This window comes from Nicotiana tomentosiformis, chromosome 9, assembly GCF_000390325.3.
Source record: "Nicotiana tomentosiformis chromosome 9, ASM39032v3, whole genome shotgun sequence".
NCBI classification, from domain to species: domain Eukaryota; kingdom Viridiplantae; phylum Streptophyta; class Magnoliopsida; order Solanales; family Solanaceae; genus Nicotiana; species Nicotiana tomentosiformis.
Genome location: NC_090820.1, coordinates 72874751 through 72890112, shown reverse-complemented (window position 1 = coordinate 72890112; position 15362 = coordinate 72874751). Strand labels below are relative to the sequence as shown.

Below are 15362 nucleotides of genomic sequence, written 5' to 3'. Positions count from 1 at the left end.
ATAATGGGGTACTCATTAATACTAATTTGTATATAATTGATAAATTATATATCAACTTGTAATTAAGTTAAAACCTAAACAGCGAGGGTAAATAAATTTCTAATGTAGTACATATCGGTAAAAATCCTTTAAGTAATATGCATTGACTGGTATAATGAATTTTACTATTTGTTGTAGGTTACTTATTTATCAATGAATGCTAGTTAAATAGAATTATCTGGAATTACTTTTGAATAATCTGAATTAAAAGTATTATTTACTACACCAGTGCAACTTTTGAAATTATTTACTGCGACCAATCAAACCACCTCAAAGAGAAATCTGATAAAGATCGAAACCACACATTTTCGTGTGGGGACAAAAATGTAATCTACTACAGAGAGAAAAACAGGAACGGTTGCTTCCTTTCCTTGATGATCAACAGAAATGGCTATAGTCTTATCTTCACTTTCTGTTTCTTACCCTAAAGTTCCAGGTACTTCAACTCACCCTGTGCAATATTAGTTATTTATATAGGTTTCTAAATCACAACAATACAAAGTATCAAATGTTGATTCTTTGTTTTCTTTTTCTGTAGGTAAATGGAAAAATTGTAGATACGCTGATTTCTCCAGTAAAAAGGGAACAATATCTCGTGTTAATAGAGTGGCTAAAATGTGTGCAATTACAACATCAAAGTCGAAGAAAATAGTTTGGATATGGACAGAGAACCAGCAAGTGATGACTGCTGCTGTGGAGAGAGGTTGGAATACTTTCATCTTCCCTTCCAATCGTCAAGATCTTGCCCTTGACTGGTCTTGTAAGTTTCTTTTTATTTTTAAAACAATATTTTTTTATTTGTTTTTCAGTTGTTGGTAAGTATGTATAGAGGTTAGGACTTAAGTTATATACAGTGACAGTGCAAAGTATTTTTACACCATCAAGCCAATGTAACTGGTTATAACAATTTATTCTTCTATTATCCAGGTTACCGTATTAGGCTTAGCTACTAGTAAGATTTACCAATTGTTGTGAGTGAACTTAATTAGATAGATTAAAGAATCTATACACCGACTGTGCACAGAACTTAAACTGTAGAGTTTAACTTATATACACCGAAAGTGTGAAAAGAATTTTATATTATCATGTCACACAAGATATCTACCGGGTAACTCTCCTAATAAAATGGGATTTGTAATCTTAAAAATAAGGTAGGTTACGTGCCACAATAGGTAAAAGTAACATGATAATATAAAAGTTCTTTACAATGTTGTGTATAAGTTAAATGAGGCATAACCGTCATAAAAAAATGAGCACAACTTGTTCTGAGTTGAGCTAAGGTGGATCCAAAATTTAAGCAGTGAAAGCAAATTTGAAAAAATATGTATATGTAATTTAGAGGTGGATCCAGGATTAAGCTTGACGAGGTCAAGCTTAAGGGTTTAAGCACTTAACTCATTGTACCTTTAAAATTATGGATTCAGAATTTAATATTTGTTAAAGTTTTAGTATTTTTCACATATATACCTATATTATGTATCAAGCGTACTGGGATCGGTTGAAACTGTAGTCAGAACGCTACATCCGCCTCTTTATCTATTAGTTTGGTGACTTATATTTAGTGGGGTATTAGGTGCTTTTTATTAGAGTAGTGGCTGCGAGAGAGCAGATTGTGCTACCCGTGCATAGTCACAATTTTTTTATTTATTGTCACAACTGGTTGTTTGTTGTAGTCAATAAGGTTTAAACTTTCTCAAATTGAAGTTTTTTTCCCGCCAAAAGTTTAAACCTTTTTTCTCTCTTTATTTAATTCTATGATAAGGGAAGTTTAAACCTTTTATTTTCCTTGTAAAAGGAATATTTACATTTTCCGGAAAATACTTCGAATTGGGAGGAATGTACCCCAAGTTTGCAGGAATAAACAACTAACCATTGTCTTTAAATCCCAGACCTGCCAAGTATGTATTAGTGAGAATTTAGGATGTTTGATAGTACGTGGCAAAATTCAGAATTTCCGGACACGATAATGAGAAACAAGAGGGGGTTTGCCTGATTCTATATCCTGTACATGTTTTTTTCCAGATTACCTATGAATGTTGAGCATGGATGTGCATTTTGGAATGAGAACTGTGAGGTTTTATATAATGTTTGATTATTTCGCTGCAATTCTGGTTCTATCACGTGCAGCAATTGCAATGATATCTCCTCTCTTTGTTGAAGAGGGGGGTCTCTTTGATCACGAGCATCAGAGAGTTGCTGCATTTGCTGAGGTTTCTTCTCCTCAGCAGTTAGAACAGCTACACATATTGGAGGAACAGGCAGATAATGTTGTTGTTGATCTATTAGATTGGCAGGTACTTATTGCTTTTCTTCTTCACAAAATTATTTGCATTTGTTCCATAGCCCATAGGTGGGTTGGACGAGTTGGGTTGTATGTATTAGCGTATTGAATTTGTATGGTTCATACTGGTTCTGCCTCTAGTTGTTTTATTTGGCTGACCCTTGTATCGCTCCAAGTACATTAACTTCTCATCTTATATGAGTCTACTTCAACTGCTGGTTTGTGTTTGTTTATTCCATAGGTGATACCTGCAGAAAATATTGTTGCGGCTTTTCAAGGCACTCAGAAAACTGTACTTGCTGTCTCAAAGACACAGTCAGAAGCTCAAGTCTTTCTTGAGGTGGTTGAACTTTAAGTCATAAGGAAGTAACTTCTCCCACAAAGTAGAGGACTTTAAGGCATTTAAAGTGGAATTTTGCTATTCAAAAGTGCCAAGTTTCACTCATCCTTTCTTCTTTTCCAGGCCTTGGAACACGGTTTGGGTGGTGTAGTAATGAAAGTTGAGGATGTCGGGGCAATCCTTGACCTGAAGGTAGTGCCTTTTAGAAAGGGCAGTCTTCCTTGGCGAAGATTTTATTTTGATGTCAGTTATCATTGTTAGGGTTATTTTGACAGAAGACATGAAGTAGACAGTCTGTTGAACTTGACCAAAGCCAAAATAACTCGTGTTCAAGCGACTGGAATGGGTGACCGTGTCTGTGTGGATATTTGTAGCCTCATGAGACCTGGTGAAGGACTTCTGGTTTGCTCCTATTTTTCTGTCTATTTCTGTTTGTTTACTGTTTACATATGGGTTCATTTTTGCATCTTACTTTATGGAATTTCAATTTCATTTTGTTGTTTTTTCCTTAGGTTGGATCCTTTGCAAGAGGCCTTTTCCTTGTTCACTCTGAATGCTTGGAGTCAAATTACATTTCTAGCCGGCCTTTTCGAGTTAATGCGGTGCGTCTCGTACTAAGCCATTTAAATGTTCAGTAATGGAAAAGCTAGAACTAACATGGAACGGATAAGTTGATGGTGAAAGTGTCTTTGGTTATTTCAAAGTTTCATGAGCATTTCTGGTTTGTAAAATAGTTTACCTTCACAAACTGGGGCTTGATGCTAACTTCCTAGAGAAGAACTCTACTATTACCTTAATTGCATTTTCCTGGTAATGACTTCTATAAGCTATTTGTTCCAAATCCTCGACCTTAACTCTTTTCAATGAGTTGAATTGTGGTAATGCATCTCAAACTAGAATATATGACAATTGTTTGGACTTTGGCAGGGGCCTGTTCATGCATATGTTACTGTTCCAGGAGGAAAGACTAGCTATCTCTCGGAGCTCAAGTCTGGCAAAGAGGTCATTGTGGTTGATCAAAGGGGGATGCAGCGAACAGCTATTGTTGGACGTGTAAAGATTGAGACTAGACCACTTATCCTTGTGGAAGCGAAGGTGTGTGATGCATTCCACCTTATGCTAAATAAAATGGTCTGTACCTTCTTTGCTTGTTTATTTAACTATTGAGATGTGTGCTCGTGTAACTTTGACATAGTGTGACTATGGATACAAGCATGAGACAACTATTAATCATAAGGAATCTCAAGTAGGATAATAGAGCAAATTAGCTGGATGCAGTAGTTTGACAAGGATACCATAGCTTTTTCTTTTTATGGAGAAAAGCAAAGTTGCTATCTGCAAACATTGGTGTACACTTGATGTACTTGAAGTATTTAACTTCTGGATGAAACTTCTTGTTTTCAAGAGTAAAAGAATTGGGCGCGAGGCATGAGTGCACCAGCAAATGATCAGTTGGAAAACATCCTTTAGTTTTAGCTCTGTCGTGTAAGTCATAGAACTGTTCTTAACAATAGTTTCAGCACCTGCAACTTGTAACCTGTTCATACATGAAAATGTAGGATAAGGTCAAAACTCTTTGACTGGGTTAATCTTTTAGCCGAGAGCATTTGTCTAATTGACACTAATTTTTAATTTGATTGGGAAATTGTATAATGCAGGTAGAATCCGAAAATGAAAGCTACTCTATACTCTTGCAGAATGCGGAAACAGTTAGATTAGTCTCTCCGCTTCAAGGTAAATCTTTGAGATGCAGCAGCTTTTTCTCTGTTTGCTCCTTTTGAGGTTTAACATCCCATATACTCTACGGCTTTGGTCTGGTGGTAAGGGCGCTATATGTGATGTGTGGGTTAAGCGCAAGTCACGGGTTTGAATCTTGCCATACATAAACAACTGGTATTTAAGTGGAGAAGGATAGAGGGGTAGCCCCATTATCCGCCGAGCTTCGAACCGTGCTTCACTAACTTTCGGGATTTCTTGGTTAATTAAGAAAAAGGGTCTAACATTCCATATATTTTTGCAGAGGAGGGATATCAACGAACAACAATTCCTGTGACCTCACTCAAAGTTGGCGATGAGGTTTGCCTCCTAGTACAGGGAGGTGCTCGGCATACTGGAATACAAATTAAAGAATTTATTGTTGAGAAGTGAGTTAGTTTCCGCGCATTTGCGCTTTTTTGTTGACAAATGAGTGACCTTCAAGCTCTTGATGATGATACTAATGTAGGAACCTGGCTATGGCATTTAAACTAAAGATCTCAGTTAAAGGATTCACTCTCCTAAAGCTTCCAGGGTTTGGTGATGTGTTGGTTAGACGCAAGTCACATAACTCCATATCCGTCATGCCCTATATAAAGAGATGATCTGATCTGAATATTTGATTCTACCTTTTGGATATCTTTGGTCCGATCCTTTTCCGGATTTTGTCTATAGCAAGAGCTTAGTGCACCGAATTACTTTTTTATAAAACAAATTTACTCTTTTCCTTTTATTGTGAAAGGAAAGGAAGTAGACATAAACTAGTATCATGATAAAGATGAATTTAAGATTCTAAATTATTAAATACTAAATATCACTGCATTCACTACTCAGATAAGTGCAAACTTATTATGATTTTTTTTTTTTTGACTATATAAACAGTTTGAGCTAAATATAGACTATAGTGATCCGATCACTCCCATTATCAAATGCTACTTCCATATAACCGATATTCAGCCTTTTAACTGTAAACATTTAATCAATTATTATTGGTAAAAATTTATTGCATCGGATGTTTATATCAAGTAAGTACTGAAATTAAAATATTTAATTTGGTGTAAACACAGGTGCAGATAAATATTTGCCGTCACTAGTTTATAGACTTGACCTTTATGATAGCTGCGGCCTGCAAGGACAATGACAATGAATTACTAGCATGAGCTAGGTTATTTTTTCTAGCTGAAATACGAAAAATTCTATCATAATATGCTGGATTATGAAATTTTTACGTATAAACTTTCGGCATATTATACTGGCACTCCAGTATATTATAAAATTTCAGTATATTATGGTGGAATCTCACATATAAAAAATTTGAACTATAGCATTTTATGCTGAAATTTTTTCGAATTTTAAACTTGTTTTTGTTTATATTTTATCTTTATATTAAAAAATGGCTAAATTTTTATTACTTTTAAAATTGGTACTATTTCTCAATCACGAATTGTAAATTAGGTTATTTCTGATTTTTTTTTCTCATAACTATGCATCAGCCCAAACAAGTTAGAAAGAATTATTCTAATAGCTGCAAAAAACTGTCTCAGATCTAAACGGTTTGAGAATTATTTTCCTAACAGCCGCAAGGACAAAAAAGAAAAAGAAAATAAAAAGAAAGGAGACCGAGAATAGATACTGTCAATTCAAGTTCCCTTTATCGAGTCAATGATAAACTAGTCCCATTATATTGTTATCTTTTTGATAAACTGTGAAGTTGCTGCTTGCTAGCTTTGCTAGTGGGATGCGTTTGTTGGATGTCAATGATCATTTACAATCATGAACAGTTAAACTGAGATCTACTAGAACAAAGAAAACTAAAATAATCATTATTTTATATGTTATGTGCATTACTGCTTTGATAACCTAAATTCTTAGACAGGAAAGAAATTTCACATGCCATAAAGTGATGGCCATAATCAAATCGCTTGTATGAAATAATGAGCTAGGAAGCAGTCGCTGTGCATAATAGTAGCTCTATGTTCGATAACCAACCCTCCACCTCATCTAAACATTTAATCATGGTAAGTTGACATAATTTAGTATAAATATTCGGTGACAGAAAATTCTTACCATGAAGAAATATGCAATCTCTAATATTGAATGCATTGCGGATCCACGTGGTGGCTAGCGGGTTCAACTGAACCTGTTTTATCAAAAAATAATACTGTATATATATATAAATTAGGATTAAAACTGTGTAGATTTTGTATAAATATTTTATTTGAACCCTTGACAACTACTATTTTACGACTAAAGTTATATACTTCCAAGATTGAACCCGCTTGCACAAAATCTCGGGTCCGCCCCGGAATGCAACCACATCATGTTTTTGATATTTACTATATGCGTGCTCAATTTTTTTTCTTAGAAAGAATAAAGATTTAAAATGATCAATTTGCACTTATTAATGTCACAAACTAATAATAAATCAACATTTGTTTTTTGTATTTACTGATATAAGATGGAGGCGGACATACGCTTTATTAAGTCCTTAGGCATGGGTTTATACATATATCAAGTAGTTCAAGGTGTAAGAGCATGTTTGGTCAAGCTACCAAAAATTACTTGTTTTAAAAAGTATTTTTGTTCAAAATTGTTATTTAAAAAAATACTTTTGGGATTAGCAGTTTGTGTTTGGCCAATTTATTTGAAAGTATTTTTTGCGATATTTGATAAGCAAATTATGTTTGGTCAATTTTTTCAAAAAGTACTTTTGAGTGTCAAATTACTACAAAATGACATAAAATATTTAGTTTACAATTAGCATTATTTAAAAAGGAGAAATGTTAAACATTTATTCTAAAAAAAATTATTAATTATTTAGTTTTACGTAATTAAAGTATAAAACATAAAATAATATATATTAAAAAATTTAAGCAATATAAAATATAAGTATAAAAGAAATAATATTTGGTACGAACCAGTTTTCTCCTGCCCCAGACAGCTTCGAGGTTCCCATCGATTGATTACAGAGATTTCTACCACTAAACTTGCTTATGCTCCCCTTTGATCGAGTCCTATTTGTATAAAGAAGATTGAGTAGGAAAATATTGAATTGTCTTCAATCGAGATTGCCTCGAGTTCTTAGGCACACGAGGAAGTGGCCTAACATCTTTTCAATCGAAATCCCAATCAAAGACAAGTTCTACCAAGGCCAGGATCTGAAAGAGAGGATTCACTTTCCGAAATTCCAAGTGACATATGTAGGCATATAAATTTTATTGGAATTAAATTCATAAAATAATTTGCACTATATTTTAAATTCAATATATATTAGTACATACAAATATTATGGGCTAATATAATTGGATTAATTATATAAGTCTGATCCAATATATATGGATTAAATAAATAATTCCAAAGTATTGGGCTAGCCTATTTAGTTGGGCTACAAATAATGAGCCCACTTCATTAAGCCCAAAATGTCATTTTTCTAGAGGCCTAGTTTGGTGCCACGTGTCAAATGACGTGGCGTGCCAAGTCAAACGGAAGAGCCAATAGGATCATGCCACGTGTCAAAATGACATGGCATGCCAAGTCACATTAAAAAGCCAATGAAATCGCGTCACATGTGCAAGTGACATGTTCTGGCCAATCAAATGCGGTCTTGTCACTCTTCAATCTGATTGGACGGAAAGAGTTTATTTTTATCATAACTCTTCCCTCCCACAACTATAAATAGGGGTCTTCATAACCCAGAAAAGATACCAGAAGTTATAACAAGAAGCAAAAGAGAGCTCGTGGATCAAACGCCGCAAAATTCTCTACAAGTTTCAAGCTTCAAGTAATCAAGTTCAAGTTCAAAAAATCAAGTTCAAGCTCAAGAATGAAGAACAAATCAAGATTCAAGGAGTACGAGTTCAAATCAAAGTTCGTGCTAGTTGAATTCAAGATCATCGTTCGTGATAACAAATATAGATTCAAGATCAAGCTCAAAGGCCCTTGAATTTATTTACTTTTGGAAAGAAGAATTAGAGGATTCATAGAGATTGTACACTCATATTATTTGAAATCAAATACTACTATTGTTGCAATATTTTTTAGTCTCGATTATTTTCTCGACGCAAATTTATTGTCTACAAATCTGGCACACCTGGTAGGGACAATCTCTACCTCTCATCTCAACTTTTCAATCACCAAAGTTCAAGAACATTGAAATGGCTTCAAAGAAAACCAACTCCAGTTCAACTTCCACCAAGGCTGCTAATTCCAGGTTTTATGCTGATGTGGAAAGCATCCTTGATGTTACTTTTGGAAGCTTTGGACCAAAAGTTATAACAAGAAGCAAGAGAGAGATCGTGGATCAAGAGCCACAAATTTCTCTATAAGTTTCAAGCTTTGAGCAATCAAGTTCAAGTTCAAGAAATCAAGTTCAAGCTCAAGAACGAAGAACAAAACAAGTTCAAGCTCAAGAACAAAGAACAAATCAAGCTCAAGAACGAAGAACAAATCAAGATTCAAGGAGTACGAGTTCAAATCAAAGTTTGTGCTAGTTGAATCCAAGATCAACATCCGTGGTAACAAATATAGATTCAAGATCAAGCTCAAGGTCCCTTGAATTTATTTACTATTGGAAAGAAGAATCAGAGGATCCATAGAGATTGTACACTCATATCATTTGAAATCAAATACTACGATTGTTGCAATATCTTTTGGTCTTTTATTTTTTGGGTTGTACACAGTTTATACTCTTATGAGCCAGGAGTGTTAGAGCATGCAATTTAGGCTCATGTGTCAAGGAGCGTTGCGACTGCAAGGATAATACTTCTTCAAAAATTTGCCATTGATAGGGCCGATTCTCATGTCGTCTGCATCAACCCCTATTTTCAGAGCTTCATCCTAAAAAGGAGCAAGATCTTCCACAAACGCACCCGAAGGAGGAAACGATGTTGTTGAAAAGATCAAGAAAACTCTTGCTCTACTTGACCTTTCCGGATCCAAGTACTTTGTTGTGAAGGAAGATGATGATGCTTCAAGTGATGGATCCTCCCCACTTATACCACATAGCGTGAGCCAATCGAAGATCAATCTGTGTGACAATCCATGTTATTCTCCATCGTCCACGACAATCATGCAAGCCATAGTGACAAACACTTCACCTGTGGAGGAGCAGTTGGCAAACTTGACGGAAGAAATCGCTGGCTTGACCAAGTGCATGCAAAATCAAAATGCTAGAATCGACAAGCTAACAGATAGGTTGGGAATCTTGATGGAAGAAGAATCCACCCACGCACCTGTCAAGCTCCCAGAAGTTCCAGAGAGTGATTCTCCTCCAAGACAAGTAGCATCCGCTAAGGCTATCCCTGCCTCATCTGAAGGGATGATTCCAATCGATCAACTAAAAGAGTTCATTGAAGGAACTATTAAAAGCAAGTACGAAGTTGCTACCAAGTCCTCTCTTACATACGCAAAGTCGTACACTTCAAGGATCGATATGTTGAAGATGTTTGTCGGCTATCAACCTCTGAAATTTCAACAGTTTGATGGCAAAGGCAATCCAAAGCAATATGTGACGCACTTCGTTGAGACATACAACAATGCTGGGACTTATGGAGATTACCTCGTCAAGCAGTTTGTCCGCTCATTAAAAGGAAATGCTTTTGATTGGTACACAGACCTCGAGGCTGGATCTGTTGATAGTTGGGATCAACTAGAGCAATAATTCCTCAATCGCTTTTATAGCACGAGACGTACTATGAGTATGATAGAACTTACGAATACTCGTCAACAAAAGAGAGAACCAGTTATTGACTTTATCAATCGTTGGAAGAATGTAAGCCTCAACTGTAAAGACAGGCTTAGTGAAGCTTCTGGAATAGAGATGTGCATCCAAGGCATGCATTGGGGTCTACGCTACATCTTACAAGTTATCAAGCCTAGCACATTTGAAGAACTTGCGACTCGTGCCCATGACATGGAGTTAAGCATGGCCTCCGCTGGAAATGAAAGGCTGCCTATCTATGAGCCTCGCAAAGGGAACGACCACCATGAAGTCAGGAAATGGAGCAATTTTGCACCCAAGTATGAAAACAAAGAAGCTATGAATGTCAACACATCACCTGTGAAGTTCACAACGAAGGTGAGCAAGAAGCAGAATACGAAATCCACTTCTTTTCAAGATAAACCAAGTGGAAAGTTGACTCTAAAAGAAATGCAAGAGAAGGAGTACCCATTTCTAGATTCTGATGTGCCAATAATTTTTGAAGAACTCCTCGAGTTAAATCTCATTGAGTTTCTGGAGATGAAGCGGCCAAATGAAGCTGGTAAAATGAATGACCCAAATTACTGCAAATACCATCGACTCGTGAGCCACCCTCTAGAGAAGTGATTTGTCTTCAAGGACAAAGTTATGGACTTGGCTCGTGAAAAGAAGATCGTGCTTGAAGATGAGAAAGCAAGTGCGAACCAAGTTTCTATCACCTTTGGCTCATTTAGTCTAGATGAGCTATGCAGTTTAAAAGAAATCAAAGATGAAGAATTAATGGAGAATAACAAAGTCAAAGTAGACAACGATGATGATGATGAGGGTTGGACGTTGGTGACTCACCGTAAGCTCCACAAAAGGAGCCCACGAAAAGAATTAATAGAACAACCAACAAGGAAAATGATGGTGAAAGGACCAAGGAGATGGAATCTAGTTAAGCATTTGAAGAAAGCAAAAGTAGAGGTGCACCATCCTCAAAAGCCACGGCATCTAGTGACCTTGGAGGAGTTCTTACCAAGTTGGTTCCGCACGAAGATTTCCCATGAGGGTATTGATACCTCTTGTTGCCATGCTGAGAAAGGTGAAGAAAAGAGTGATGACCTACCATCGGCACCATCTTCGAAAAAGCTCATCGAGTCCATTCCTCAAGAAGTTAATGTTTGTGAGGAAAAGGTTACGTTCGCAAATGATGATCTTCTACTAGGTAACACTCCTCATAACCGCTTGTTGTACCTGGTTGGCTATATGCGCGATGAAAAGGTAAATCGAATTTTGGTTGATGGAGGATCCTCAGTGAACATCTTGCCAATTCACATTGTGAAAGAACTTGGTATTCCCGTGAACGAATTCTCGGAAAGTCATGTCATGATTCATGGATTCAACCAATAGAGCAAAGAGCCATAGGTGCAATTAGGTTAGGAATCAACATTGAAGATATACAATCAAGTGCATGGCTGCATGTGATCGATGCAAAGACTTCATACAACGTCTTGATTGGAAGGCCTTGGATACATGAGAATAAAGTAGTTCCATCTACCTACCATCAATGTTTAAAATACTACAATGGTGAAGTAGAGAAGAAGATAGTTGCTGATGACGAGCCATTCACCGAGGCTGAGTCACACTTCGCCGATGCAAAGTTCTACTTGAAGAACCGCATTGTGAAGGAGCTAAAAGCTGATGATGTCATGAAAAGCAAGAATGACGTGCCCACAAAATAGTTGAGGTGACTACTGGTAGAGCCAAAGCTGTTGCTGAAGAGGTACAACCTAACTCGAATAAATCTTATAGAGGGGATATTACGTCTTATGGCAAGAAAGTAACTCATGAGCTCCAATATGTCCCTAAAAGGAAGAAAGATGAAGGTGGATCATCTAATCTCCAAACTAACATGCTAAAGGAGTTAACTCTTTTGGTAAAATGAATTGAGGCAGTAAAGTTGTCCTCAAAGCCACTTGCAGGGTTTGTGGCCCAAAATCGTTTGTAGAATGTGGCACTCCCTACAAAGCGAACAGATGAAGGTTTTGATCCTAACGCTTACAGGTTATTTGCAAAAGCTAGATACAATCCCAATGAGCCGTCAAAGTTAGGGAAGCTCCCATCAGAAGCTGCGATGAGGCAACCACGTGAAGGTTTGGGATACAAGCAACTGTCACCAGTGCGCATCTCCATAAGAAGGGCGAGCAAAAATTATATCACCGTAGAAGATGAATCTGCCGCTTCTAATAAGCCTTCTATCTTTGATCGACTTGGAAAATCAACTGTGAGGACTTCCGTGTTTGAGATATTGGGTCCATTAAAGAAAGGGAATAAGTTCCAAAGAAATTATCGAAATACAAGAACACCCGTTTCACCCAAATTTCAGAAGATATCTAAGGATTTCCAAAGTTTGGTTCTTTCTAGAATGAGGCGACAAACAAAAGTCATGATTTTGTGTGATAAGGTACTAAAGGTTAAGCCATACACTATGGTCTACACTAAAGAATGTGATGAATACAAAGAAAGTGTGGGTTCTTTGAAATCATGTCACTACACAAGGCGAGCACGGTGTTTCATCTCCAATGAAGGATGACGAGAAATTAGAGGATGTTTCTCCGTGTTATCACATATCCTTCAATGATGGGGACCCTCAAGAAGATGAAGATGCGAAAGATGCTCCCCCGGAACTTAAAGAAGGGGTGAAGGCAATGATTGATGCCTTAAAAGAAGTTAACCTTGGCACAAATGAAGAACCAAGGCCCATATACCTAAGTGCTTTACTAGCAATCGATGAAGAAAGCACTTATATCGAGTTACTCAAGGAGTTCAAGGATGTATTTTCTTGGAGTTACAAAGAGATGCATGGATTGGACCCTAAAGTAGCAGTTCATCACCTTGCAGTCAAGAATGGCACTCGTCCTGTTAAGCAAGCCCAAAGGCGCTTTAGGCCGGACTTGGTTCCCTTGATCAAAAGTGAAGTTAACAAACTTATTAAAGATGGCTTTATTCGCGAAGTCAAATACCCAACATGGGTCTCAAGTATTGTACCTGTAAGGAAGAAGAATGGCCAGATTCGGGTATGCGTTGACTTCAGAGATCTCAACAATGCGTGTCCCAAAGATGAATTCCCGCATCTTATTCCAAAGTTGATGATTGATGCTACTACTAGGTACGAGGAAATATCATTTATGGACGGTTCATCGGGCTATAACCAAATTCGCATGGCGCCAAAAGATGAAGAGCTTACTGCATTCCGTACCCCCAAGGGTATTTATTGGTACAAGGTAATGCCTTTTGGCTTGAAGAACGCTGGTGCTACTTACCAAATGGCTATGCAAAATATTTTTTATGATCTTCTCCACAAAAATGTCGAATGTTATGTTGACGACTTGGTGGTAAAATCAAGAGAGAAGAGCGACCACTTGAAAGACTTGAGAATGGTATTTGAGTTGCTCCGTAGGTACAAACTTAGGATGAATCCATTGAAATGTGCCTTTAGAGTTACCTATGAAAAGTTCCTTGGTTTCATTGTCCGACATCGAGGGATCGAAATTGATCAAGCCAAAGTGGATGCCATTTTGAAGATGCATGAGCCTCGCGATATTCATGTATTGAAAAGTTTGTAAGGAAAGCTAGCATACCTTAGGAGATTCATCTCGAACCTAGCTGGGAGGTGCCAAGCATTCAGTCGCCTCATAAAGAAAGGCGTTCCTTTCAAGTGGGACCAAGCTTGTAGCAATGCCTTTGGAAGCATCAAAACTTACTTGATGAAGCCTCTGGTTTTGGTAGCCCCTATACCTGGAAAGCCGTTGATACTATATATTTCAGCACAAAAAAGGTCTGTTGGAGCGCTGTTGGCCCAAGAAAATAGTGAAGGAAAATAAAATTCTCATTACTACTTGAGTAGGATGATGACACCAAATGAGCTGAATTATTTTCCAATCGAAAAGTTATGTTTAGCACTAGTCTTCTCAGTCCAAAAGTTGAAGCACTACTTTCAAGCTCATGTTTTTCGTCTTATTTCTATAGCAAATCCCATCAAGTTTGTGATGTCAAAGCCTATCCTTAGTGATCGACTAGTAAGGTGGTACCTCCAGTTTCAACAATTTGAAAATGTGTACATCCCTCAAAAGGCTATAAAAGGACAAGCGTTAGTAGACTTCTTGGCAGATCACCCTATACCTGATGATTGGGAGCTAACTGACGAACTACCTGATGAGGACACAATGGTCATTGAAGTTTAACCTCCATAGAAGATGTACTTTGATGGTGTTGCACATCGCGAAGGAGCTAGTGTTGGCGTAGTATTTGTCACCTCTCAAGGAGAAGTTTTGCCCTACTCTTTTACGTTGACACAACACTGCTCTAACAACGTTGCTGAGTATCAAGCATTAATACTTGCGCTTGAAATAGCTGTCGAAATGAAGAGGTTTCAGTTGCAAGTATTTGGTGACTCTCAGTTAGTGATCAACCAGCTTTTAGGTAGTTACGAGGTCAAGAAACCTGAACTACGCCCATATCATGATTATGCTAAAAAATTAATGGGGTGGCTCGGTGACGTGACTATTAAACATGTGCCTAGGAAAGAAAACAAGAAGGATGATGCTTTAGCTGCCCTAGCTTCATCGTTAACCTTTCCAAATCAAGCGCAAGTTACTATCTACCAAACATGCGTAGTACCGCCGCCAAATGAGGGTGAAAGTGAACAAAATGAACTCGAGCATCTTGTCGCTATTTCTAAAATTGAGAAGGAAGAATGGAGACAGGCCATCATTGACTACTTAAGCTATGGGATACTTCCAGAAAATCGGAGGAGAAGGACTGAAATCCGTCGTCGTGCACCTCGCTTCCTTTACTACAAAGATACTCTATATAGAAGGTCATTTGTGGGAGTACTCTTGTGATGCTTAGGGGAAGATGAAGCAGTCCAAGCTTTGCAAGAAGCACATTCTCGGGTATGTGGGTCACACCAGTCCGGACCAAAGCTCCACTTTCATATAAAAAGGATGGGATATTATTGGCCAACGATGGTAAAAGATTGCTTGGACTACACTCAAAGATGCAAGGCTTGCTAATTCCACGTGAATTTTATTCATCAGCCTCCCGAAATGTTGCACCCGACTGTTGCATCCTGGCTGTTTGACGCTTGGGGATTGGATGTTGTTGGACCACTGCTAAAGTCCTCTGGTGGGCACCTATACATCTTGGTTGGAACTGATTACTTCTCAAAATGGGCTGAAGTTGTGGCTCTTAAGGAAGTGAAGAAG

At 37.5% G+C, this 15362-nt stretch overlaps 2 protein-coding genes across 2 annotated transcripts; both read left to right on the top strand.

The window, feature by feature from the left end:
- The first annotated feature begins 334 nt into the window (after positions 1-334).
- LOC104101661 (uncharacterized) lies at positions 335-5052 on the top strand. The gene is made up of 10 exons (XM_070185628.1): positions 335-475; positions 578-799; positions 2167-2333; positions 2562-2660; positions 2784-2852; positions 2922-3062; positions 3173-3262; positions 3588-3755; positions 4319-4394; positions 4681-5052. The coding sequence occupies exons 1-10, from the start codon at positions 427-429 to the stop codon at positions 4806-4808; spliced, it is 1209 nt and encodes a 402-aa protein (XP_070041729.1). The 5' UTR covers positions 335-426; the 3' UTR covers positions 4809-5052.
- A 9299-nt stretch (positions 5053-14351) lies between these two features.
- On the top strand, positions 14352-14999 carry LOC138898967 (uncharacterized). The gene has a single exon (XM_070185077.1). The coding sequence runs from the start codon at positions 14352-14354 to the stop codon at positions 14997-14999; it is 648 nt and encodes a 215-aa protein (XP_070041178.1).
- Positions 15000-15362: the final 363 nt, after the last annotated feature.

What these genes read in the sequence shown, in the direction of transcription:
- LOC138898967 (XM_070185077.1), top strand. Translation starts at nt 14,352, where the DNA reads ATGTACTTTGATGGTGTTGCACATCGCGAAGGAGCTAGTGTTGGCGTA.
- LOC104101661 (XM_070185628.1), top strand. Translation starts at nt 427, where the DNA reads ATGGCTATAGTCTTATCTTCACTTTCTGTTTCTTACCCTAAAGTTCCA. An exon ending in TCTTGCCCTTGACTGGTCTT is followed by an intron (nt 800 to 2,166) that starts GTAAGTTTCTTT and finishes TATCACGTGCAG; the next exon opens with CAATTGCAATGATATCTCCT. An exon ending in ATTAGTCTCTCCGCTTCAAG is followed by an intron (nt 4,395 to 4,680) that starts GTAAATCTTTGA and finishes ATATTTTTGCAG; the next exon opens with AGGAGGGATATCAACGAACA.